General features: G+C 38.0%; 5 protein-coding genes across 12 annotated transcripts; 2 read left to right on the top strand and 3 right to left on the bottom strand.

The window, feature by feature from the left end:
* The first annotated feature begins 732 nt into the window (after window positions 1–732).
* LOC111496820 (NAC domain-containing protein 73-like) lies at window positions 733–2,621 on the top strand. Its single transcript, XM_023147344.1, has 3 exons — window positions 733–902; window positions 1,007–1,196; window positions 1,846–2,621. Exons 1-3 carry the CDS (start codon window positions 807–809, stop codon window positions 2,400–2,402), a joined length of 843 nt encoding a protein of 280 aa, XP_023003112.1. The 5' UTR covers window positions 733–806; the 3' UTR covers window positions 2,403–2,621.
* Window positions 2,622–2,793: 172 nt separating this feature from the next.
* Window positions 2,794–10,731, bottom strand: LOC111496819 (guanylate-binding protein 1-like). Its single transcript, XM_023147343.1, has 14 exons — window positions 10,128–10,731; window positions 8,941–9,102; window positions 8,614–8,679; window positions 8,280–8,423; window positions 7,831–7,944; window positions 7,271–7,372; window positions 6,994–7,179; window positions 6,589–6,678; window positions 6,382–6,516; window positions 5,835–5,957; window positions 5,346–5,431; window positions 4,656–5,268; window positions 4,455–4,532; window positions 2,794–4,145 (listed from the first exon to the last, which is right to left on the bottom strand). The coding sequence occupies exons 1-14, from the start codon at window positions 10,392–10,394 to the stop codon at window positions 3,105–3,107; spliced, it is 3,207 nt and encodes a 1,068-aa protein (XP_023003111.1). The 5' UTR covers window positions 10,395–10,731; the 3' UTR covers window positions 2,794–3,104.
* Window positions 10,732–11,155: 424 nt separating this feature from the next.
* Window positions 11,156–11,754, bottom strand: LOC111496967 (glutaredoxin-C9-like). The gene has a single exon (XM_023147560.1). The coding sequence runs from the start codon at window positions 11,724–11,726 to the stop codon at window positions 11,256–11,258; it is 471 nt and encodes a 156-aa protein (XP_023003328.1). The 5' UTR covers window positions 11,727–11,754; the 3' UTR covers window positions 11,156–11,255.
* A 1,090-nt stretch (window positions 11,755–12,844) lies between these two features.
* Window positions 12,845–17,533, bottom strand: LOC111496891 (auxin response factor 3-like). Of its 8 annotated transcripts, XM_023147445.1 has the most exons (12): window positions 16,266–17,533; window positions 16,061–16,117; window positions 15,740–15,919; window positions 15,579–15,663; window positions 15,391–15,481; window positions 15,144–15,308; window positions 14,937–15,056; window positions 14,777–14,852; window positions 14,247–14,406; window positions 13,585–14,166; window positions 13,280–13,542; window positions 12,845–13,099 (listed from the first exon to the last, which is right to left on the bottom strand). In XM_023147445.1, the coding sequence occupies exons 1-12, from the start codon at window positions 16,572–16,574 to the stop codon at window positions 13,055–13,057; spliced, it is 2,133 nt and encodes a 710-aa protein (XP_023003213.1). In that variant the 5' UTR covers window positions 16,575–17,533; the 3' UTR covers window positions 12,845–13,054. The 8 variants fall into 8 exon arrangements, with proteins under 8 accessions (XP_023003213.1, XP_023003210.1, XP_023003211.1 ...); XM_023147442.1 differs by having other exon boundaries at window positions 13,280–14,166; window positions 15,740–15,898; XM_023147443.1 differs by having other exon boundaries at window positions 13,280–14,166; window positions 15,740–15,898; window positions 16,061–16,120; window positions 16,272–17,533.
* Window positions 17,534–21,437: 3,904 nt separating this feature from the next.
* Window positions 21,438–25,875, top strand: LOC111497311 (OPA3-like protein). The gene is made up of 4 exons (XM_023148077.1): window positions 21,438–21,778; window positions 23,250–23,384; window positions 24,973–25,059; window positions 25,468–25,875. The coding sequence occupies exons 1-4, from the start codon at window positions 21,650–21,652 to the stop codon at window positions 25,624–25,626; spliced, it is 510 nt and encodes a 169-aa protein (XP_023003845.1). The 5' UTR covers window positions 21,438–21,649; the 3' UTR covers window positions 25,627–25,875.
* Window positions 25,876–26,004: the final 129 nt, after the last annotated feature.

Raw genomic sequence — 26,004 nt, 5'->3', positions numbered from 1 at the left:
TCTCATGGCTTTGCTTTGGGCTTCTAAAAGGCCTCATACCAATGGAGAGTGTATTCTTAGATTATAAACCCATTACCATTTCCTAAATTAACCGATGTGGGACTTTCATCATCCAACAGGAATATTCAAATGTTTATAATTAATTCTCATAAATCAAATTGTGTTTCAGTTGGTTTCTTGGTCTTTCTAAATCAAAATTGTTTCAGAGGGCAATTGGGAATTGATATTTGCATTTAACTTTACCATTAAAAAAATGATTTTACAAGAATAATATCACATATTTTATGGTGTCTACCCAGCCTAACATCATTGACTTAGTCAGCTCCACATCAAAATCATGTCTTTTAGCTAAGCTAGGACAGGAAGGGTTAATTATGTCATCGTCAACCTTTAAAAATGAGTGGGGTTCAGTTAAGAAACTTACTTACTCTTTAATCTTTAATTAATTATCAAATTTGATTAAATTATAAGAATAAAACGTTTAATTTAATTTAACTTTAGAAAAAAAGAGGCATGGGTGAGGTGACGTAGGAGCTTTGTTTTGTCCGCCGACATTGTGAGCCTTAGCGCAGAAGTTTGTTGAAGAGCATTTGGATATAGAAAGTCAAAGTCAAACCGGAATTTGATGTTGGGAAAATGCTTAGAAGGCGAATTTTAACTTGTTGGGCAAGGAAGGGTTTTGGTGATAATGCATTCGTGTTCATTGAAGTGTGTCGGTTTAATTCCTTGTATATAAAGATATATAGAAAGGGTGGAACGGAAACTGGATAGTAGAATCGGAATTGACACTCGAGTCTGGAGATAAAATGAATTGGTTAAACCCTAATGAGGGAGGATTGCGCGATGCATTTCCGTCTATAATTTGCCCATCCTGTGCCCATCCCATTCGATTCCAACGTCAGGTACGGCTACTGAATTGGCTTCTTCTTCCAAATTACAAACCAAATGGAACTCGGAGATTTGAGATGCGTTGTGGTGTGTGTGTGTGTGTGTGTGTGTGTGTCAGGGTGGATTCGAAGGCTGGGGGAGGCTTCCGGCGGGAGTGAAGTTCGATCCAAGCGACCAACAGATTCTGGAGCATTTGGACGCCAAAGTTAAACACGATAAGCGAAAGCTTCATCCACTTCTCGATGAATTCATCCTCACTTTAGACGGTGAAGATGGCATTTGTTACACCCACCCTCAAAATCTCCCTGGTAATTTCTTCTTTAAAAATCTTTTCAACAAATTCAAAATTTCTACTAAATAATTTATTATTCCTCCTATTTTCAAACAATAGTTCTTATTTTCACTATATTTTCGTTTTTCAAAAAATTCAACTCAACCCAAATCGAAAAAAAGAGAGAATCTTATCCAACTTTTATCACTTGAGTTAGATAATCTAAGTTGATTGGATTATTGGGTCATGTGTACGTTCTTTCTTTGTTCATCCTCATAAGTTGGAAGTTGTTGGTTTCAATATGATTAAAAAAAATGTTTGGAAGAAATGGTTTTAAATATATTTTTCATGAACCTAAAAAAAATACAAAATACAAAAACGGAAGTTTGGGACAAAATCAAATTGGGTAGACTTTCAAGTTAATTTATAAGGTTTTTGGCGTCCAAAAGAATGCCTTTTTCGTAATGCAATATGATGCATAAAATAAAATAAAAACGTGAGCCCCACCTTTAAGGAATATATGTTTGAAGGAATGCGTCATCCTGAATATTGAATATATAAGAATGATATTAAGATTTGATGTCATAGCAACCGTCAATTGTTATAGAATAGTGCAGTGGGCAGAAAATAAATTTTAAAATGCATTTTTAGATGAAAATTGAAATCCTTGGTGTCGTGAAGTGCAGGTATGAGAAAAGACGGGGAAATCCGGCACTTTTTTCATCGCCCGTCCAAAGCGTACACTGCCGGCTCCAGGAAACGCAGGAAGGTTCAAACAGACAAAGAAGGCACTGACACAAGATGGCACAAAACCGGCAAGACAAGGCCAATCATTGGCGCCGACGGTGGCGTTGTGATGGGTTTCAAGAAGATTTTAGTTTTGTATTCAAATTATGGGAGTGAAAGGAAGCCGCAAAAGACGAACTGGATAATGCATCAGTATCATCTGGGTGTTACCGAGCACGAGAAAGACGGCCAATTGGTAGCTTCTAAGGTCTTCTTTCAGAAACAGCCTCGCCAGAGCTCCTTAACCCACCAGAACAGTATTGTTAAACAATGGAGCGGCGGAGACGGCGGCTATTCGCCTGACACCAGTGCAGTTTTTGTTGATTACGGCAACCCGATGATGAGTTCTTTGTTTGAGATTGGAGGAGGGGAGAAAGTACATAGAGAATTCGTTTTAGGAGAAGGAGAAGCGTCTTCTTCTGTTGTTGTGAGTGGGTGCACATTCAACCCACTCTAATACTCGACAGACAACTTTCAATTGAGTGGTTTCTTCCAACTTCAAATGTTGGCTACTTTGGTGTGGAATGGATGTGTCACAATATTGAGATTATTTAACCATTTGTAATAATATTTAAACCATTCAAAATATATTGTTTTGGTTTGGAATAAGAATTGATATGTAATTGATATCTTATTATTCAATACAGAAAGCGATATACTATATTCAAGTATATACAAGATGAACGGTTCAACCACTTCGAAAAAGCAAACAGGTGAATCACATTATTCAAAAAAATAAAAAAAAAAAACCTAGTGAAATACACAATATTCCCAATAAGCATGGATTCGAAGGGTTTAGGAAGCTAAAGCAGCGGAAAAGCCTACAGAAGAGAGGCACTGGAAACAAATCAAGCGAACCCAAAGCTCCATCTGAGTTAGATAAATTTTCTGTTCCCTACTGGCAAATGCGAATATGACCCACAATAATTCACAATAAATCTCAACAATTCAAACAACATACGTTCTAGAAACCTGAAGAATGGCAATCTAGAGCGACGAAAACATGGAGGAGACCACACCCCTTTCATGACAAAATCCATTAAACAAACCCCTAGAAAATTTGAAAACGCTCTCTAGTCCTAAATGGATCAACAACTTCCATCTCCTTGTAGATTACATTCATCCACCTATACAAATCCTAAAAGACAAATCTACAATATCATAGTTTGAGTACACATTTCTCGTACAGCGCAATAATGTCCTTTTTATTGGGATTCTTCAACTTAAGCAGTTCGGCGCCAAAGTTATGTTTTGTGAGTTCTTGCTTAAGCTTCTGGATAGTGAACTTGGTATAATCTTCCTGGTTTGTTTGTTGGCTATGATTATCTTCCTCCCCCTTGAAAATTGATCCGCCGTCCTCTGGCTGAGTATACCTCATGGGGCTATTTGTGCTTCTAGCTCTTTTGTTTACTCTCAAAATTCTGTCACTTGTGTCCATGTCTTGGACAGATTCCATGCCCATCTCACCATCATCCACCCTTAAACGTTTCCCATGAGAAGCACTCTTCAGCTTACTATCCAATGCTGTCTCATTTAGACGAACTCTAGTCAACTCTTGCTGGAGTAGATCAATTTTTGAATGAGCAGATTGCAGCTGAAGTGAGAGAGCCTCTGCCCTGTTGTTGGCCTCTGCATGTGCAGAACGTTCTGAATCCAGAAGGCCCTGAAGAACTTGAACAGTGCTAGTACGCTGCTCATTGTTCGATTTCAATAGAGACTCTATTTCTTTTTCCCTTTCTTCAACTCTTGCTTCCAATGATGCAACTCTTGACATGGCTTCCATTTCTGACCCCCGAATTCGTTGCAAATCTTCCACCAAATCTTTCTTCTGCCTTTCCAGACTTTCAATTTGCCTCTCGGCCCTCTCTATTCGAGCCAACCGCTCTATTGCCAACCTCTGCATCTCATTCTTTTCCTCTTGAGCAGCACTAGCTTCATTTCTTGCTTTATCAGCAATTTCAGTAGCCTTTTTCACATCGTGTTCAGCAAGTCTACACCTTTCCTGAACTTCATCAAATCTTTGAAATTCAGAGAGGTACTTCTGATCCAAATGAATCTTTTCTTGTTGCAAAATCCTTGATTCTTTCTCAAATGATTGAGCCCTAGCATTTGCCGTTTCCAACCTCTCTTTTAGCTCTTTTATTTCATGCCTCAAAGAAATTACTTCCACATCATAACTCCCAATTTTCGACTCAGCAGCCTGCAGATGAAACATTTTATAATATAAAAATCATATGTTCTTTTCATCATCGAGATGCAAACTGATACCCACAAATTGTGGTATGGCACCATGTAAAAGATAAGAATCACGGAAAAAACCTTGAAACATATGTTGGATGGAACTGAAATTGTAGTAATAAATAACATGACGGTTTTATTTATTTAATTTTTTTTTTTTTTTGTTTTGCTAAAAATTAAATTTTGAATTCCAAACCATCTACTCTGTAGCCATGTCACAACTGACTTCAGTAAACAATAACCCTCCCCCTGACAGATCTAAGAAGTTTACCTTCAGCTCAAGCCTTAAAGTTGTCAAATGCTGCTCAGCTTGCTCAATTTTCGCTGCCTTGTCCTTCAATTCATCTTCCTGCGTCATAAAATCAATTTTCATAACTTTCCGTTATAGCACTCCATGTATTCACGTGTAGAGGTAGAATATGCTTGCAAGTGTTTGTTTGTTGTGTAAGTTGGGTGGGTGATGAAGATTTACCTTTTCAGCCAAAGTATTGGAGAAGTCTTTCCTCAAAGCATCTTCCCTAAGCCTTGTTTGCTTATTTGTGCGTTCTTCTGCAAGTGCAGCCTTCTCAAGAGCAGCTTTAGCATCTCTTAAAGCAATGTCAAATTTCCTCTTCCACTCTTCTGCCTCTTCTTGTGCAGACTGAGCTTGTTCCCGAGCAGCCGCTAGCCTCGCTTCAGCAGCACTAGTCCTCGACTTCAGAACAGAAATTTCTGAATTAGCTTGATCTTCCTCGGCTTTCAACTTAGACAAGACAGTTTCATATTTTCTTTTCCAATCCAATGATTCTTGCTTTGCTTGCTCCAATGTTTTCTTCAGGCTAGAACATCTCTCATCAAGAGAACTGCAACTGCCCTGTAGATTAATTATGCGGTTCATATAGTCATCAGCAAGCTTTTTCTTATCATTGATGGCATCCTCATATCGCTTCAGATATTCAGACTTGTACTTCTCACTGGCTTCCAGCTGCTTCTTAAGCAAATTCAGCTGGTCTTCAATTGAGCGACACTTCAAAGCGAGGGAATTCTTCTCTGATCCAACTTGATCTATAAGTCTCTTTATAAGGTCATGTACTGGACCATCCAAACTGCAAAGTTCCATGGTTTCAGTCACATTAACTCAAAAAGTCCAAAAGAGATATGAGGAACAAACTCTAATATAAACCTCTGGTGTAAAAATGTCGCCAACTTCTGCCACTTTCCCGGGCCGTGTGATGATGCTTCATATTCAGACAAAAGAGCACCAAGAACCTGCACAGACATGTTTCACAACCAAAAGTAAATGGGGAACTCAATTATTAGACAATAATTACACGAGAGAAGAGACCTTGACAAAGAAGAATGAAGGTTCAATAAAGGCAGTAGATGGGAATGTATTCAGCCGATTCAGTCACAGAAAAGAAACAGAGGGCAATAACTTATCAACTGCTATCAAGAATAATATAGCGAAACTAAGATTTCAATGTGCAAATCACAGTATATTTTCTAGAAAGAAAACCCAATTAATTTAATGCCCAGCATTGCTTCCAGACCACCAGAATCATCAACATAGTTATTCTTTACTTTATATTTTTCAATTAACCAGACTGCCCTTGTCAGAAACTGATGACAAAATAGTCCTTCAATCAAAATAGTGAAATAAAACCTAAATTACCTTCACAACATTATTTATATTTGCATCAGAAGCATGGCAAGCTGCTCTCAGCCTCTTCTCCATGCTTCGTATGGCATTTGTGCATTGCAAGTCTGCTTCTGTGTATGCAGTCCTCTTGTAATCCTGCATTAGACACGTCCAACTCGTGTAAATAAAACAAGAAGCAGAAAATAATCAATCACAAGCAACTTAAAGATAAAATGGAAATGTTGGGCCTTAAAGACACAAGTCATTGAATTAATCAGTCAGCAGTTTCTCCCAAAATTCCCTTACATCCTGTGTAAATCTCCAGACTCTCAAAAAAATTTCCATATAATAATGAAAAATCCAACTTCCTAAAGAGCCTTTCCTTTAACAAAAAGGCATACGCAAGACTGCCATCTCAAGTATCGAGTTGCCATTCCAACTTGAGCCACCTCAAACCAAATGTTAGAGGCATCACTTGATGCTTTTTCATCTAAGTTCGATTTCTACAAAGTCACATTTCCAATTGCCCCCCCCACAGTTAGTAAAAACATAGAATTAAAAGATTCACAATACTTATTACCTCAAATGCTTTTCTATAAAATTTTTCCAGTAGTCCCTCGTATTTTTTCCTCACTGGACCAGCACCTACAGCACCCGAATTAAATGCAACAAGTGATTTTTGAACGGCTGTTTCATGTGCTTCCCTCAATTCTGCCTGCAGGGAAAAAAATGTTATCTAGCAACATAAACATCTCTAATGGGAATGCAAGTTAGAATTTACACTTACTTCTTCTGGTGGCTTTGTCCGGTCAAAAGTAGACATATACACTTCAGCAGCATGATCATATGCCCTTCGACACTCAGCTTCTTCAACACTCTGCAAATTAATGATATGGATGAAAATTATCTTCTAATTCGATGCTATCCTCTTTCACTAAAAGAGGCAACAATTTCTCACATGGTCGCAGTCCACATAACAGATTGAATAAATCTCAATGAAAGGATAGAAAAGTGTGCATATATATAAAATTTCCCTCCAATTTTAGTTGTGCGCCCAAGTCAGCTGATAATAAGATATTAATACAAGACAACGCAGATACCCAAACATTCCTATTCAGAAATGAGAAAAAAAAAATACTTCTTACACATTTCCAGGAAGTGCTTTACACAAGAGTTCATAAGATATACTAGCCTGCCACGAGGAAGTTATTGTAGGCACTGCACCATGGTTTAGAGCATCAAGGTAAGACTCTGTAATGCCCACCAAAACTGGACCTGTCATAACAGTTGCTCCGACTTGCTTAGGCCTTGTCCTCTCAAAGACAAATTTAGTAAATGCATCAAGTCCAGACCTAAATTCAGGCCTTAGTTTATTTAACTGCATCAACACAGAATGTTTAGGATGTTCGGTTAAAGTTGGCTCCAAAAGAAAAATTATGCAAAACAATCCACAAGCTTAAGTTACTTACAGAAATTTGATCAAGTCTTTGGAGATCATTTTCATTATTTAGAGGACGCACAAGGGTAAAGCAGTCTCTATCTGGAAACAAAGCTCGAATGGAATCACGAATCTGTTGGTAAATGGATGAAAATACAAATTAGATTGTCAGCCCAAACAAACATATTAATTAATATACACTCAAATGGAACATCTAGGAACCAAGAAAGAAGTGTGTTTCCTAAACTTTATAAAACATGTGACGTCCATCTAGAACAGAAGAAACATATTCTCTCTCTAACATCAATATCTCCTACTAATCTGTAGTTGTTATAAGCATAAAAATGTATAAAAAAACAAGAAATGAAATTAAAGGAATAAACAGAGGTTATAAATTTGATGTGGATTTCCAGAGAGGGAGTGCTAGAATTAACAAAAAATATGAGCTTCGTAAGCAACTCCTAAAAGAATTTGTGTGACTTAAACAAAAGTAACCTTTTCCATCTTTTCTAGACCTAGAACATGTCAGAGTCAAAATAACAGCACAAACAAGCTCATCAAACCACACAGGTGATAATGGCCATCTAATACCTCATTCTTAGCAGCTATGTCTTTTCCACTACCTTGAACCGGCCTCAATGCAAGCTCAAGATAATCACGAGGTGTAATCCTCCTATTATCCTCTACTAGATCCAAATAGAAGTCCTGCAAGTAATTCTCGTTTTAGAGAAGACCACACAATATAATAGAAAATAGATTTTAAAAAATTATTACAAATACAGGATCTAACATAATGAGGTATGAAAGAACTTTTAGGTAGACCACAAAATATATAAAACAAGCACCAAAAAGAAGATTTAACGTAATAAGGAGGATATGGTCTTACATTAAGAAGCCATTCAAACAGGAAAAAAAAAAAATTGTCATAATAATAAAATGCACATTGCAGAGATAAATTAAAGAGCATGTCATAATGTTTGAATGCACTTGGGACAAAGTTTTCAACTTATGAATATTAATGGTATAGAAGTGCACTGTACCCTTAGAAGCCAAACAAAGATTGGAGAGAATTGACCAAGTTCAGCAGATGTAGTTCTGCCCCCAGCAGCCCTAACACGAATATGTTTAGCCATTTGAGTGACAAGAGATAAACGGTCAAGTGCAGCTTCATCTATTCCACCCATCTGAACAGATAGATAAATATGAGTTCCATACAGAAATTGTGAAAATGGTACAAATTATACAGCAACAACGAGAGGAGCATTAAGAAAATTACTTGAGTATCGTGTTCCAATTAAAGAGAGGAAATGTGCAATTCACAGGTTCAGAAAAGATGGGTTTCTAAAAGATAAGGATCAACATTAGTTCCCCTACCTGATTATAGACAAACATGCTAGACAAGAGAACAGCTAGAGAAAAAATCTGGGTGCTGTATGTTCCCTGTAAAAAGAGTAAGGAAGAAATAAGAAAGGTAGGTGAAATAAATTGGATACCAAATGAGATTTGTAATATTACACCTTAAAATGAGGAAAATGTGTGATGAAGGTAGAACTTAATCACTATAAATTTTTATATGAAGCATAATTGAAGCTCAATACACAAAGAACTTCAAATCCAGTAGTGTCATCATTCGTATCAATGTCACGTCAAATAGACAATTGACAACCTGAATCAACATTGAATAATGAATTGAAGTCATACCGTTTGATCATAAGCATCAATTCCTTCACTATCTAAAAGTAAGAGATTGTACTCAGTTCCATCAAGGGCAGTTCTTTTCAAGGGTGTACTCCATAACCAGAGACCTTTAGTACAAGGCCGATGGGTAGATGCTACTTGAAATCCACTACTCCTCCCAAGAAGCTTCAAAAGAAAAGAGTTGTTTGTAAGTCCACGAAATTACATTACTTGCGCATGAAGAACAGCTAAGTGCTCCGACAAATACCATGTATGTTTTACAGATACCTCCCTCTTCATACAAACTAAAGTGATACTAAGAGTACAAGAAATTGCATCAGTGTGTCGTGAGAGACAAAACCAACTGTTATGAATAGAGAATAACCTACAAAAATCGAAATGTATGTTCATACAGGGTCCACATAAATATCACAAGCAAGAGATGAGAATGTTGAGGGGCGTTCGGTTCAAAAATTGAGTTTGTATAGCTTGGAGTTGAAAAGAATATGTTTGGTATGTAGATTTGCGAACTCTATGCTATGACTTTGCCAATACCCTGAGCTACATAAATCTAAGCTATATAAACTCTTACTTTGTACTACAAGCCTACCATTGCAAATCACAAAATTTTAAAAAATAATAATAATAATAATAAATAAATAAAAACAACATAAACTCGAGCATCTGAATCCATTTCCTTACATGATCCACACGTAAGTTTCAAATCCTAGACTTTCCAACCCCGATAAGTGCCCTCTCACAATTTCGCAGCTGAACAATCTAGCATTAGAGTATCCAATTTTGTAGCAGAGATCTATAAAGTACACACATCCGTTCAGTAAGATAAAGACCCACACCACCCACTCGAGTAAGGCAGTTCAAAAAGAAGATTAAACTCCTTCCTCCATGAAGAACACAATTCGTCTTCCTCTTTTAAAAGTTAAAAGGCAACCTTCAACTCTTGCACGTACACATGTATCACTTCCTCGCACTTACACAGTAATAATCTTGAATTCTAGCTCACACGTTGCTCTGCAGAGCTACCTAATTAAAGGCAGCAACTACAGAAACAAACTAAACAAGTGCAAGTCCTCACAAAACTTTGACCTTGCCAAATTCAGAAAACCCTAGATTTCGAAAGAACCCATAAAATAATGAAAACTAGTTTGCAGAATCTATCCCCCACATAATAAAGAGCAAATGAGGCTAACTTGATTTAAAATGAAGCTCTTGCCCTGACGAGCACGACCACAAACGGAGACGACACCGATAGGTTCTTTTACGAGCTGTAAAGTGGCGACAGCTTCAGGATCCATCCGAAACTTTCCTTTCTCATCACAGTAAACAAGGCGAATAGGCCTGGCCGGACCAGTCACCGACGATGACAAGGAAGACGCCGAGGGCGTAAGAGAGGGCAAAGGAGACTGCGGAGAGGAAACATCGGCGGAATTGTCTTTCCCTCTGAAAAACTTTATCATCTTCTTCCTTTCCGCCTCTTTCAATCAAATTTCGCGCCCTTCTCCCAACACAATCTTGAAAGAACAAAAATCTCCGCCTTCCCCACAAATTTGTTTCAAGTACGGAGAGAAAAATGAATGAGAATTAGCTCTCTATGCGTTCTATATTATGGTATTGTGAGTGTAAGAGTGGGAATCGGAGGCGTTTTGAAATCGCGGAGGGAAAAGCCGAAGCAGTCGCCCGAGACTTTCTTCTTCCAGTGCCCCCAAGTGTAAAGAAGTACGAAATTACCATTTAGCATAGGAACATTGAACAGTACGGAAGGGGCTTTTCAGTCATTTACTTCAAACTTCCTTCGGGCCGATGAGACAGCGTGGTTATAAAAAGGCTAGGCTGGCAGCTGGCCATAAATGCTTCTCACATTCTCTTATTTTTTATTGCAATTTTCCTCCAATTTCCTTTATGTCGAACAGAAGTTCCGGCTCCGGAATATTTTCCTTATTTAAAGGCCCAGCAGCCCATGTATTGCCCAATCTTAGATTAACCCATTTATGTAATCGGCCCAGAACCAAAGGCCCAATTTAACGTTACTGAATCGTGAAGGTCAGCTAATGGGCCTAGGCCTTCATCCACAACAAAATTCTAATGCTGGAGTATTTTGATTAATGTAGATTTTATTATATTCTATTATCTTTAACTATATAAATAATTTATATCTAACAAAACAATACAAATAGTTTTAAATTTTTAATAAATTATAACCAGTTTAAAATGAAAATTAGGGAAATTGTAACGAAGTTTCAGCTCTGCGTCCACTTGGAGGATTCGAAATCAGAAATTTAATGCACTTAATACAGAATTCAGTAATGAAGCAACTTAATTTAAAGCCACAAAGCACCCGCATCTTTTAAAGCTGGCTCAAATTCGCCGGAAATATGAGCTGCCATCACTTTTTCCAACCCACCAAACATCTTCCCGCCGACAAACACCACCGGAAAGTGCACACTCCCGTCGTTCCCATCTTCACCACTGGCGGCTGCTAATTTCCCAATCTCGCCGGCAATATCGGGTTCCTCCTCCTCGCCAACGGCGAAGACGGCCGGGTTCACGCCGTGGCCCAACAACAGCAATTTCAAAACATGGCTCATACAACACCCACGCCTGGCCAAAACCACCACGGCGTTCTTCGACACTATCTTTTCGACATTCGCATCCGCCCCAGCAGTGGAGGTATCGACGGCGGCTGGAACCCACGTCCTGTACGGAATTGCTTGGTGCATAATGCAAATTTGGTAAAGAAGAAAGATCCAATTGAGAGAGAGAGACAATGGTAAATTGGTATTATTGGGCATTTATTTATATTGGGGTGTGGAAAAACTTAAGCGTCAACACAGGTAACACGATCTAGTACGCAACGAAAAACTGTAGGTGACGATCAATTACGTCACAGCTTACTGGGTCTGTCTCTGTTCTGTAAAAGCTCTTGATTAGGTGCTAATTAACGAAGATTAGTATCTAAAGCAACCCATAAAATCTCTACCTTTTGGATGGGGACATTTTACAGATTTAGAGATGATGGTGACGTGGTTGGATTATGTGTAATTGTGGAAATTAGGGTATCAATTAATGTGAGGGCTTCTTTTGGTATGGTATAGTATGGTTTGGTTTGGTTTGGTTTGGTTTGATTTGATGAGATATGGGTGACACGGCAAATAGTGGTTGGATGACGAGTGGCAGAATGTTCTTTCGTGATTAAAGGGCTAATTGGTTTTAAGCACAAGTTAAAGAGTATACATGTGGTTTTGAAAGGATCGTGGCTTACGCAGCTCAGCTATCTTTTCTGCCGCTTTTACTTTCGGCTGGCGAATGCAAAATTTTCCACTAGGAATAGGAATAGGAATGAATTCGTCTTTGTCCAATCAAGTGTACGATCCAAAATTTAAGAACTTAAGTTCACCGGTAACATATATTATCTGCTTTGATTTGTTATGTATTGTATAGGTTTCATGATTTTAAAATACATCTACGAGGACTCGTAGTTGATGGCTATTGTGAAGTACTGGGGATATGGGATATGGATAGGACACGTACATATCCATTATCCGAAAATAGTCAAATTCAATACGCATTTTTTTGCGTTAAGAGAAGTGCTTATGACATCATTGATGACATCCTACAGCCAAAGCCAACAGTATTAATCATTTTCCATCAAATTGCGTTTCTGTTTTTGTTTTTGTTTTGAGAATCCAGTGAAGCGGGGCAGGTGGTGAGGTTCACGTGGAAAAGGAGAGGCGGAGGATGGGCCGTTTTATCCACTAAGTTGGTCCGAAAAAGACATCAAACAACTCCATCTAACCATTTTTCTGCAATGCCACACGTCACTCCCCAGGTTGCCCTTTCTCCTTCATCCTGTTCCTCTTAATCATGTTCCTGGTTTATGTACTTATTACTCGAGATTTGAAGGCTTTAATAAACAAAAACATTGAGCTAATAATGTGATTATTCAAGCATCTCTATGAACTATATAATCTGAGATACAACATAAACACCAACTGTTCGATTCGTTTGATAAACGATAGCACGAACAGAATCATCGTCTCAAGAACTTTTTTTTTCAAATTCAAAACAACAAAACTAGGCAGCATTCTTCTTTTGTTTCCCCAAAATAAGTCAGACCCATTCAGTAGTAGGTACTGCAATTTGCAAAACGATACTGGACAGCCCCCTGCATCACAATGCAGATCAAATTTATCAGGCTGGTGAATACTCTTCCTTTTTACACCAACATTCTTTCCCTCTTAGAGTTCGGGTAAAAAAACGTCGATGTCATGTAGCGATCCAGAAGAATCGATCATGTTTACTTAAAATATATCGTCTATACAGCGCGAGCAGATAAGTTACTTACTTTGGTACAGTTGCTTCCAACCACCTTGCTCATCAGTGGAGACTTCAAAGGACAACGTAGTCCACTATTGGAGGACAACACAGAGGTAGTTCCTGCATTAATTGGAGTTGTTGCTGGCGAAGCCTTGTCTGTATTCCCAACATTCTTTCCTTCTGTTAATGAAAAACCAAACAATCTACATCCAGCTTTATTGCCAGTAAACGCTGGTTCTGTTGTAGAAGGATGTGATAGGCCGAGCTGCTTCTGCACGCCCAATGAAGCGGGGCGCATGCCTTGTGGGACTTCAGTGCTTGTGCTGTGGTCAGTCATAAAAGCTGTCCCAGAATTATGGGAGGTACTCTTGTTCATAGTCCTCTGTTCTGTGAAATTGCCACGGTTATATGAATTAAAGCTTTGAACAGGAACCATTGACTGCTGAAACATGAACACAGATGATGGTGATGAGACTTGTACAGAAGGAATGGAAGAGCGTGTGAGGAAATTTTCACTCTGCATAGTCATGGGCCATCCATCTTTAGATCTAGACAGTGGAACACTGTCCACAGGACCATAACCATCACTTGCCTTGACTTCATTGGTGGCAGTGGCTATTCCAAAAAATGGACTCGGATATATTTCTTGACCTTGCAAGACCTTATGGAATTGGAAGGATTCATTAAACATGAAACCCCGGGAGGGAGTTTCAGAGTTAGTAACTGGGATTCTTGGACCATTTCTCATTAGAGCTATCCCCGAACCGTGTACACCAGGAAATGATCTCCTTTTCTCCGGTGGATGACGAACGTTGTCATCGCCATTAATGGGAGTACTGTAACCTAAAATTTCTTGACCTTGCAAGACCTTCTGGAATCTTAATGATTCCCCAAAGTCTGATGCTCCAATTCCATCTGCAAGGAATAGCAGAAGAACAATGAATGATAGCTGAGACCTGAAAGAAACATATCTCTAGTGCAAGTGCCTGACTCACTTGGAGCTGGAAACTCTAGTTCTGTGGGAGAGAGCCCAATCCTGGTCCTTTTTAAACCCGGTGGAACCAAGTTGCTAGCCACAGAAACAGAACCTGAGGGCTCGATCTCCCACGGGGAAACCCTGCCATGTCTTTTAGTTTCGACATCGTCCCACCTCACCTGGAAGGCAACCAGATTTTACCATGTGAAGCAATGATATCAAAGTTTTACAGAAAAACAAGAAGAGAGACCATGCAGCACTGTAATGAGAAATGTAGGAATGCAACATTTGTTACTGAAAAAAACTTTCAAACAAACGAAATGAAGATACATAGAAATAGTCACACTAATGAAGAAGTGATTTCCAGGTATATAGAGCTAAAAGTAAAGGCTGTCAATCCAGAAGAAGCTTCGAAACTCCTCCTAAGAGAGCATAAATTTCGTTCGGGAGATGCGAAAATAAGCTAAAGCAGACCAACACTCTTAAAAAACATTTGCAGGGTAAGAACAATCATTTGAATCTTAAAAGCTCCAAAAGAATGTTTCATACCACAAGGGACCTCCACCTTGACCCAGGCCATCTGATAGGATCCACATCTCCAACTCCAGTTATACGTCCAGTGCATCTGCGATACGAGTGTGAAAGAAATGTTATTGAAAATTCCAACACCCTATTTTATCTACAAAGCAGCAAACCATAAATAGCACACCTTCGATCTGCAGCATCGTCGGTTTCAAAACTCAAGCTGAACCTCATTCCAGCAGAGAAGGAATGATTAATGCTCTTCAAGAACTTGTGGAAAGGCAAGACAAACTGTGAAGAGGTAGCCCTGAATACAAAAAGGCAAAGACACAAAATCCATTAGAATATTTATATTGGTGAGAACTAAAAAGGCATGATCCTTGTAATAAGATACCTGGGATTATAGTATACGCTAAAGGAAGTTTTTGAAGATATAGCATTAACCACATCCATGATACTACTAGAGTTGAGTTGCTGACTGCAAATGTTAGAAAAGGCATAACTGCCTTTAAGCTGCGCAGCTCGTCGAATCCCCAGTCGTAATTCCCCATCGTTGCCCCTAGAAGTTAAGTCATATGTTAATCCTATAAGGCATATGCTTCTCTCAAATTCATTTTACCAGACACCCAACTACTAAATACCTAAGAAACAGCACTGCATCACCAGAAACAAGCCTTTTCTTGTTCACGAATGCACTCCATCCAGTGGTTAGCAAATGCCTTCTAGGCTGCCCTGCTCAAACCAGAAAGGGAACTCAGTAGCACGTAATAGGGGAAACAAACAGCCATTGTGAGTAATGCACCAAATATCTGAGATTTGCATTTCATACCGCGATATATGTGCCTAAACTTCCATTTTATCCCAAGGAGATCCTTTGCAACTAGCTCTTGTGAAGGCCTCTGTTGGCTATAATCCTGCAGAATTAATAAAGTTTGAGATCATTATTGATTGAAAGAGATAACCATAGAAGCATATTGAAATGTCAAATACCAATGGCGGGAAGCAATCCTCAGCTGCACGTCTGGGGACGGAGAAGCCTCCATGAGTGCTAGTGTCTGAAGCAGTAAGTGTCTTGCAGAACATGTGGGGGGTTGTGGTCTTCTCACTTCCTTCAAAATCCTCCCCCTCACTGTCATTGGTCATCTCTTCCTGCATTTTGTGTTCAATGGGCTGTAATACAAGAATGTCATTCAGAAACAGAATCTTCTCATCTGATTCACAGGCATCAAAATCAACCTCTTCGAACTTTTCGGTTTATCTTTTTTAATTTTATGGACAGCCACATAAAAGTTTGAGCAAAAAGAAACTCACCTCGTTTTCAGGAAACAATGAGACTTGAGCATAGACCTCGTCACTCCCAGCCTCAGCCTGCTTCAAAAGAACATTTCTCATACGGTTTGTGATTTACCAAAAACCCATTCAAAAGTGAGGAAGTAAAACCCCATATATTGAAACTCGTCCCAATTCAATAGCAAGTAATCGAACAGAATATATTATGAAAGAACTAATAAAATACCCGTACGTGAAGCTGAACATCAATGACGCGACAGAGGATGTGGGGAGGGAGATCATAGGCCGCCGTGGCAGGGAACTCTTGCATCTGCTCCAAGTGGCCCTGTGGAAAATACACAACCAAACTCCCTTTCTTGGGCAAGGACGTCAGAGGTCCAGCGCAGGCATGCCACAGCTCCAAGCAAATTGAGGAGGTGAGAGAAGGCGAAGGGGAGGAGGTTAAAGCAGAAGCAGAGGAAGAGGAAGCAGAGGAAGCAGCAGAGGAGGGAGCATCGTCTTCTTCAGTGGTATTGAGATCGATAAGAGCAGCCATTTGAATGGTACGCGTAGAAGAAAGAAGAGGCGTGCAATAATAAAAGTAGAAGGAGAAGAAAGAGGGAGGTTAAATAGGAGGGTGAAAAGATGAGGGGTTTCAGAAAGTTTCAGGAACGGAAGGAGAAAGAGTGCGAGGTAAGAGGAGGAAGTGCTCATGCCTGCATTTTTAGAAATGGGTGCACCTTCGCTAATGCTAAAAGAGGGTCTCGCTCAGAAAACAACACAGACCTCGCTCCCTCGCTCTCTCTCACACCCACACAAACAACTCTGTCTCGCTCCACCCTTTTTCTCTCTCACCCAAATTTCGTATTTCCCTTTTCTTTTTTCTCGTGGAAGACAGAGAAGAGACCTGGTGGTGGTGGGTGAATGAAAATTAGAGAGAAATGGGTTTGGGGGATATCAAATCAGGATTTGATGTTTGAATTAAAACAAAAGCAAGAAAGAAACAGAAAAGAGAAATGGGTTTTCATCTCTCTCTCTCTCTCTCTCTCTGGGGTTCTGCAGAGACTGAACTGAAGCAGTACTGCAGCTGCTGCAATACTGCGACTGCAAGGTGTGATGTATAGCAGAAAGACGAAGAAGAAGAAGAGAGAGAGAGAGAGAAAGAAAAGTAAGGAAGAGTGTGCGTAGTGCATTGGTTAGTTAAATTCCACCATTATTATAATATCACAAACTGAATAAACAGCGATTTGTGTACGGCTCGCCCGTATTTCCGGTGGGATGTCTATCCTGTCCCTTTCTACCCCCACAAATCTCTCTCATATCCCTCATCCCTTTACATTGCTTTCCCCTGTTTCCCTTCTCTCTCTCTTTCCCTGTCCTCCTCTGTTCCAAATTTCAAATCTTCATTCCATTTCTTAATCATTACTAATCATCTTCAACAATTTCCCCCCCCCCCCCCCACCCCCCACCCCTCTCTTAATCATTATTTTACAGACATTTCTGTGCTCCCCTGCTTTTCTATTCCTTAACTTGTCTCTTTGCCTATAAAAATTCGAACTTTTAACTTTTTAATTAAAAAAAATTATGAATGTAACTTTGAAAGTAAGAATTAATGAGTTGAATTTAATAAGTCATTGACAGAGAGCAATGGAGTAGGACTATATAGAAATAGAGCAATCATTTCTATCCATTTAGGGGACAGTATAATTAATTAGTGGTTGGGACAATATTGGCGTTTCTTAGTTATGAACGACTTAATTCCACTTCTTTTTAAGATTCTTTCGTCATTTTGCATACACCAAGTGCTCATTATTATAGTCAGGCCTTTCAATGACTGTACTTAATTAAACTCCATCAAAGGTTAATTAGCCTTTTTAATCAACTAATTAACATTTATTCATCACTTTTCTATATACAATATAATTAATAGTAGGTATAAAACTAATGCAAAGTTCCCACTTTTGTTTTATTTTGTTTAAATTCTTTTTTAATTAAGGAAAATGTCAGTTCCCCTCTACTACTTGGGGTCAGCGTCCTCGCTGACACATTGTTTGGTATATAACTCAAATATCATTTACAACAGTCAAACATCACCGTAATTATTCGTTTTGGCCCGTTACATATCGTCGTTAAATACATGTTTGTTCGGGAGAAGTTTCCACCGTCTTGTAAAGAATGTTTCTTTCTTCTTCACCAACTGATGTAGGATACTACAATCCACTTCTTTGGGTTCAGCATCCTCGCTGGCACACTACCCGACACTCTAATATTATCTGTAACAACTCAAGTCTATCACTAGTAGATATTGTCCACAGCATGGGAAGGCATGAAGTGGGGGGAGAGATGTAAAATAAAGAAGAAATGGGGAAAGTTAAATAAATAAAGGGGTTTTAGTTGTAGACAGTATAATTAGCAAAATTCATGTTCATTATCATGGGGGGGAATCTTTTCTCCGGGGCAAATTTGTAAAATGGAAGAAGGTGTGGACAAATGTGTCAAATAGTAATATGAGAATGGCAGGTCCCTTTCAGAGCCATCAATTGCAATAAACCCAAACCACAGGGCTTACCCAGACCCCCCATTTTTTTTTTTTTTTTTTGTTTTTTATATTTATATTACAAATAAAATTAATTTAAATAAAATTAATTTAAATAAAATTAATTTAAATAAAATTAAAAGATAAAATACATGGGATTAGAAGGGGGCTCCATCCATAACCCGGACAAAACGGGTTACAACTCAATACCCAATTGGCTCTCTCTCAGTCTCTGCTTTTAGCCTTTGCTGGAAACGCTTTTATTAACCCCACGCGCTCTCCTCCTCTCGTGACACTCAAACAATCCTATCATGAATTCATTTTAATACTGACCTACTTACCTCATTCAATCCCTTTATTCATCTAAATAACATTATTTTTAATTAATACAAGTATCATATTATATTATTTATACAGAAAATTTTGATATGATATTGGTAGAGGCAACTCGTTATTAATGAAATGTACTTTTAAACTCTTATTTATACATGTATTTATTTTAGTTCTATTGTATAATTAATATCTATACTATTTCAGCTACTAATCACATGGCTCGAGTATGATATAAGTTTTTAAAAAACATTAATTCATTTTTATTATGGGTACGATATTTTTAATCATATATTATTCGTTTTTAATCCTTACATATCCGTATTCCATATCGTTACATAATTTCTAGAGACATGAAACAAATATGGAGGTAATTTTTGTTTGTACCAAAAATGAATGGCATTGCCTATTGGGAACCTACATTAGTTAATACAGATACTGTTTTAATTGTAAGGTTTTTTAAAATTGTAGGCCTCCCTAGCCCTACGGCCTACCCACTAGCTTTGTATAATAATATTAATTATTATGATTCATAGGGTATCTCTTTTTAATCAATACCATCATCATTCAGTATAATAAACCCACAATCAATGAACGTTGCTATCGAGATAAACATTATTTTATAATTTCTTTTAAAAATAACTTAAAATGGTGGGTTTATGTCATCCAATTTTATTTCGACCACAAATGCTTCACTATTTATGGAAACAAATAAATTAAGAGGGTAGCTGAAAGTAATTTTGAAAATTTATTGTTATTCTTTTAATTTCCACGGTGACGGATACATATTTTGTTTACCTTATTCTATATTCCATAAAATGTTTTGTTAATAATATAGAATTAAATTATATTTTAAATCAAGTGGTATGAATAATTTTAGAACTCGTACCTTTATGTCAATTATTGTGGGAGCATCACGTGCATGCCATAGGGGCAAAGGATAAGGAAGGGAAAAGATAAATCAAATCTTAGTCCCTTCCTCTGGACACGTCAATTTGTTGTTTTAATGATAATCATTAAAATAAAAAACCATAATTTTTTGACTCAGGGTCATTTTGGTTATTTTGGTCAATATTTTTCGAGTCAAAACTATAGGTTATAATGAATAATTATTATAATTTGCATGAAGTGGATTTTTACACTCCAAAATTGGAACAACATAAAAAGTACAATTCACATGTAATTTTTGTTTGACCAAAATAAAAGTACTTATAGTTATACTTTGGTGAAGATCATTATAGAGATGTGAGGGGCCATTATAGCGACCCAACGAATTACGGTATAAACTTGCTGAGATACATATATATTTTTTTTTTACCTGATATTAAATAATTTAAACACAATATTCAATCATAATATATAGTTGGGTAGATAATGTATTAATTTTAATATTAAAAATGCATTGTTGAAATAATAATAAAAAAATTTGATGAAAATTTGCATTAAAGAATAGGGTAAATAATAATTTTATCTTTTGTTTTATTTTTTGTTAATTAATGTATTTGATAGCTTTGTTGAACAATAATTTAACTCGAAAGCTTGGTTGAAATTTTACCGAAAAGAAGGGTGAAATAAGGGTTGGATTATTTTAAGATTTAAAATAAAAATATTAATTTAAAGAAAGAATAATTTAAGATTTAATATAAAATTATTAATTTAATGGAGAATGAGGAATTTGGGAGAGGGAAGAATTATTAAATATTAAACTGGAAGGAACAAATTAGATAATTTTAAAATTGAATCGGTGGCACTCGCATATTGTTCATCTGCGAAGAAAACGATGAAAATAAGTTATAGGTATAGCGCGTGTAGCATAAAGCAAGAGAACATGCGGGGGTGTAACAAACACGCGCGTGGAGAAGCGTGAGAAGGAAGGGGAAGGGGAAGGCGAAGGGAAAAACGAAAAGAAAAAAAGGGGGCAATGCAAGGATCAGAAAAAGCAATTGTCTTTGTTGGCAGGGAGAACCCTCGACTTTTACGCGGGTGCTGCTGCTCCTTGTCGTCTCAGCCTTTCATCGTACTTTACACCCGCCCGCCCGCCTGCTTCCATTCGCTCATCTCACCTTTTACTCACGCGCCACTGTCCACATGTTCGATATCCAGAGCGCTACCGTGGCAACAACCTCGAAAGCTCCAACGAGGATTCGTATTTGGATGTGGTTGGTACACGTGGCATGCGGTTTGTGGAGAGGTGGACCCACGCACGACTTGCCAAAAGGAACTAGACCGGTCTTTGTCGAACAGAAGTTGTCGGCTTGGCTACTTGTGAAGCTCTCTCAGCTTTCACTGTCATTTCATGCGTCGGATCGGACCGGATGGACGGACCGGTGACTAGCGAAAAGCATGACACCAGATATTTAAGAGCAATAAAGAAGATAATTGAGTAAAGATTTGGGCTTCGTGTTGCCTATTAGTGAGTATTTGGGCCGGCCCAATGGAAACCCATTTAGCCGTTTCACGTTGAGCCTATGACAACCTGCTTTAACAATATATTCTTTCATTTAATTAATTTTCTATATGTTTTCCGCTTCAAATCACGTCCCACATTGACTTTTCGGAATTCCCCTCGTCAAATATTGCTCGCGGGAAACCTAAACCATTTGCCCATTTGGCGACTTCGGTCCAACGGTTCCTCGATCGCAAATGGCTTGTCTTCGTCTTCTCTGACTACTCAATTCATTGGCTCTGACCGTGTGTTATTAATTCCCGAATAACAGCAAAAGTGAAGCCTTCGAATCAGATTACCGAATTTATTCGTTGTAGTCATGGTACTCCCGGTACTGAAGCTTGGAACGCTCGTGTTGAAAACTCTGAGCAAGCCACTCGGTAATAGGCTCAAGAAGCAAGCTGCGTTGCACCCCAGATTTAGGCAGTCTATCATCAATGTCGCCCAGGTATTTATAATTTCGTTCTGGATTTCTGCTTATGGGTTCTTGATTTTTTGGTTGTGCTTCATTATTTTGTACTGATTTATACAAGATCACGTTTCGTTGAGTTGAGCTGTTGTTATTGCAGCAAATAATTCGGCGTCCCTTTCATGGTCTTCTTTCAAACGTTTCTTCTGATTGGTTGGTTTTGATCATTGTTTTCTGCGTTACCTTCTTCTCAAGTAGTTGTGCTTGTTGGGTTAAGAAGTTCTTCGAACTTGCCCCATTCCAAACGAAATTGCTTCGTACGACAATGAACCCTCATCATACATGAAATTAAGAAGCTCTTCAACTTAACCCCATTTAATTGTAACCGGTAAAGTTTAGAGAACGATGTTATATTATAACCAAAATCCAGCTAAAAGCAATTGCCATGTATTAAAATTTCTGAGCATTATCTGGAGATGGTCACTAGTTATCATTCTATTGACTAGAACACTCGGACAATTTTACACAAATAGTCATAGATCCAAGGATGAGATCATGTATGATTTTCATCAATACCAAAGTTAATATTGCTTATCTAAGAACATCATGGAACAAGTACGAGGGGCTAGCTTTAGCAGTCTTTCATCTCTTATAGAATGATCAACTGTATACTTGTCACGACTAGCCGTCTCATTAGTATCTTTTTTTTTTTTTTTTTGGTTAGTGTTTGGGCTAGCTAGCTAAGCTTATGAGATACCTTCTTGACCATATAATAGTTTTTTTTTGCAAGTAAACTCGATTCTAATGATACTCATTAGAATTTAGTTGAAAGATTGCCTTCCTATTCTCTTCTTCATCAAGCAATCTCTTGAGCCCGTATCTGTTATAGAGATGAGCCTCAAATCCAATCTATCAGCTAAAAGTCTTTCCTCAAGAAAGGGCCTTAAAATAAGCAAGGAACTTGTAACAATTCATTCTCCACCTATGTTGGAATTCCTGGAAAGGATGCTAGAGGAAAGTTTTTTTTCTTTAATTCGAACTAATTTTGGTGGTCCTGCTTCAACAAGTGTAGCTGACTCTCGTGGTGCCAAAATACCCCTCTTCTAAACTTGATTTTCTTTCTTTCTCCATTTTTTTGTTTAAAATTTTTCCAAGAGTAGTGATATTCACTTAAGCCCCAGAGGTATAAGGGGATGAAATTTGTGAAGTATTATCCACTTTAGTTGATTGGATACTTCCAAATACTTTTCTGTCGCAGGGAATGCCAGCCATGCTATGACAATGGAGTCTTACCTTCATTCATACATAAGCGATGAGATTTAGTTTTTCCAATTATAGATGCTTTAGAAAGTATGATCTTCAATGGGTTAGTTTGCATTGATTGTTTAGGGAAACCCTTAGGTATCAGAATTAAAGTGGGTGCTTCATGTTTGAATGCACGTTTGTATACTGCTAGCTTTACTTTATGAATAATTCTCAAGACCTCATTTCTTCGATGCTAAACTGACAGATTAACCATCGGATGTCAACACAAATGCAAAGACGCATATATGGTCATGCAACTGATGTAGAAATTCGCCCTCTGGATGAGGAGAAAGCAGTTCAGGCTGCTGTTGACCTGATTGGCGAGGTTTTTGTTTTCTCGGTAATATTTATTTTCAAGTAGAATCGCATCCTTTTCTTTTGGTTAAGACCATTCCTAAACTGAAACATACTATATACCATGTTACAGAAAATATTGATCAACTATATATTTCACGGATATTTAGCATTGTATTTTGGAAACTAAGGAACTCATTTGTGAACCATTGTGCATACTTCTGACTATAAGAAAATATTAACTAAGCGTTGGTTTTATTTTGGGGTTCATTTTACCTTCGATGAAATTATGCCTTGATAATCTGCTCAGGTATTTGGGGTCTGGAAACCCCCAGTTGGGAATCTGAGACCTATCACGAATACAACTCTTTGGACAAAGATGCGAGAGAAAATGTGTATATATGTAACAACCTAAATCCTTCGCTAGTAGATATTATCCTTTTTGGGCTTTTCTATTCAGGCTTCCTGATAAGATAAGGAACCACTACAAGGGGAGTAAGATTCGGATTACCTTGTTGATCGAATATCTCAAGACAAGAACATTGTTTGAGATTCGAATCACTCCACAAGCAAGATCGATCATGTCTAGCTTGAATGATTCTTGTTGATCAAATATCTCAAGACAAGAACGCTTGATTGAGATTCGAATCACTCCACAAGCAAGATTGATCACGTCGAGCTTGAATGATTCTACATGCAACCTAAACTACATAGAATTGCAAAGAAACTTAGTCATTGGCTAAAGAAGAGCACAAATGCTTTTTTTACTACATTTTCCAAGTCTCTTACACATACAACATACATGGCTTTATATAGCCTCAAAATGAAACTACTAGGCATTCCAAGAATTGTAACATTCATATTTAATGGTCATAATTAACCATTATGTAATTGTAACCTAAAGTAAATAAAAAGTCCTAAAAACTCTAAATTGTAACCCACCCAAAATTTATAGCAATCAAACTTCACTCTTCTTCAATGTGGCATGCATTGAAACATCTTTTGATAATTTTGACAACTTTTTCTTCACACCGTCATTGAAGTATATTGTATGATTGATGTTTTTTGGTTCATATCACTTCCCCTCAAGGTTTTTAAAATGCATCTATTAGGGAGATGTTTCCATACCCTTAAAAAAATGCTATGTCCCCCTCTCCCACCGATGGGGGATCTCAAAATCCACTCCACTTTGGGGCCCAACGTCCTCGTTGGCAATTGTTCCCCTCTTCAATCAATGTGGGATCTCACAATCCACCCCCCTACGGGACCCGACGTTCTCGCTGGCACATCACCTGGTGTAGGCCTTTGATACTCTTTTTGACGGCCCAAACCCACCGCTATCAGATATTGTCCTCTTTGGGTTTTCCCCTCAAGATTTTAAAACGCGTTTGTTAGGAAGATGTTTCCACACCCTTATAAGGAATGTTTCGTTCTTCTCTCCATCCGATGTGAGATCTCACAATATAACTGTTAAAATGAATAGCTCTTTGAATCGCTGAAGAATGAATGATCTTATAATGCCTTTTATTTAAATTTGGGAGTTTGACTTATTGTGCTTGGCTGCTTGAAAACATTTTTGACCTCTTCATTTTATTGATTATTTCTTTTACGTTTTAGTTTCTGGAAATTTATAGGTTGCAGGAGCAATCGTGATATTTGAGGTTCAGAGAAGTGCTAGATCAGAAGCCAGAAAAGAAGAAGTACGCAGACAAGAAATGGAGGTAATGGTATAGTTATTTTCTCCGGGGGCATAAGAGCACAAAACTTCACAGATCACATTTTGCTCTAAGTAGTATGGTTGTTTGAATTCACATACTTGGTAACCTACTTGAATGGAGCTGAACTGAGGTAAGGTTATGATTTATGGATACAGAAATGAATCCTTCGACCATAAGAAATATTACTGTTGGAATAACGGATCAGGGGTCTGCAACAAAGTGAACTTATTCCCATAGCGAATCAACTCCTATATTCCTCGCCACTTCTTGCTTCTCACATCCAATTGTGTAATTTCTTGGCCAATCCAACCCCACGTCCCCAAACCCATCTTCATTAACTTAAACATATTAGTTTAACTGGTTAAGATATATACTTAGACTAAGTTCTCTGACGTGGTTTATTACATTTAGGCACTGAGGCAGAGAGACGAAAGCTTATCAACAGAATTGGAACTTCTGCAGCAAAAACTAGTAGAACTGGAACAACATGCCAGAGGACGAGGTCTCAGTGGTATTTTGAACTTCAAACACACTCCCTCTGAAAGTGGAAATTTAGCAAAGCCTGCTTGATTAAGTTGCTAGTTTGTCCAGCGAGAAATGAGGTGATGATTTAATCAACGTGGTCTTGAAAAACGGAGGTGCATTTTCCTAATTCTTTTGACACTTATGGTATTAGTATTTTGCACACTGTAAATGATCATTATTCCAATTAAATTCTCTCTCACCCCGCATTAATGGGGTGTAAACTGTGCAAGAGTATGTACTAAATGAAGAATTTTAGCTATGATGGCCCTAATCATCTGATGACATGATTTATGACTATACTACTCTTCCCTTCCCTCACAAGCTAACCCAACTTTCCATGAAAGTGTTCATCATCTTCCCTTTAATCTCTGTCAACTCTCTCTTGCTAGAAGTGCTTCAATATTACTACTCTTCTTTACAGAA

Source organism: Cucurbita maxima, unplaced genomic scaffold (genome assembly GCF_002738345.1).
Source record: "Cucurbita maxima cultivar Rimu unplaced genomic scaffold, Cmax_1.0 Cma_Scf00023, whole genome shotgun sequence".
Taxonomy (NCBI): domain Eukaryota; kingdom Viridiplantae; phylum Streptophyta; class Magnoliopsida; order Cucurbitales; family Cucurbitaceae; genus Cucurbita; species Cucurbita maxima.
The sequence above is the reverse complement of the archived record's forward strand: the minus strand, read 5'-3'. Positions and strand labels throughout refer to the sequence as shown.

Bases quoted from the DNA above. Each gene is read 5' to 3' on its own strand.
- LOC111496967 (XM_023147560.1), bottom strand. From the start codon at position 11,726: ATGCCCAATAATACCAATTTACCATTGTCTCTCTCTCTCAATTGGATC.
- LOC111497311 (XM_023148077.1), top strand. From the start codon at position 21,650: ATGGTACTCCCGGTACTGAAGCTTGGAACGCTCGTGTTGAAAACTCTG. The intron at 21,779-23,249 runs GTATTTATAATT...CTAAACTGACAG, and splicing joins CTATCATCAATGTCGCCCAG to ATTAACCATCGGATGTCAAC. The intron at 25,060-25,467 runs GTAATGGTATAG...TATTACATTTAG, and splicing joins TACGCAGACAAGAAATGGAG to GCACTGAGGCAGAGAGACGA.
- LOC111496891 (XM_023147438.1), bottom strand. From the start codon at position 16,574: ATGGCTGCTCTTATCGATCTCAATACCACTGAAGAAGACGATGCTCCC. The intron at 15,309-15,390 runs GTATTTAGTAGT...CTTAACTTCTAG, and splicing joins GATGCAGTGCTGTTTCTTAG to GGGCAACGATGGGGAATTAC. The intron at 15,057-15,143 runs GTATCTTATTAC...TTTTGTATTCAG, and splicing joins AGCGTATACTATAATCCCAG to GGCTACCTCTTCACAGTTTG.
- LOC111496819 (XM_023147343.1), bottom strand. From the start codon at position 10,394: ATGATAAAGTTTTTCAGAGGGAAAGACAATTCCGCCGATGTTTCCTCT. The intron at 4,533-4,655 runs GTAAATCTTCAT...TTTATGACGCAG, and splicing joins CCAATACTTTGGCTGAAAAG to GAAGATGAATTGAAGGACAA. The intron at 4,146-4,454 runs GTAAACTTCTTA...TTTCATCTGCAG, and splicing joins CTTTAAGGCTTGAGCTGAAG to GCTGCTGAGTCGAAAATTGG.
- LOC111496820 (XM_023147344.1), top strand. From the start codon at position 807: ATGAATTGGTTAAACCCTAATGAGGGAGGATTGCGCGATGCATTTCCG. The intron at 903-1,006 runs GTACGGCTACTG...TGTGTGTGTCAG, and splicing joins CCATTCGATTCCAACGTCAG to GGTGGATTCGAAGGCTGGGG. The intron at 1,197-1,845 runs GTAATTTCTTCT...CGTGAAGTGCAG, and splicing joins CCACCCTCAAAATCTCCCTG to GTATGAGAAAAGACGGGGAA.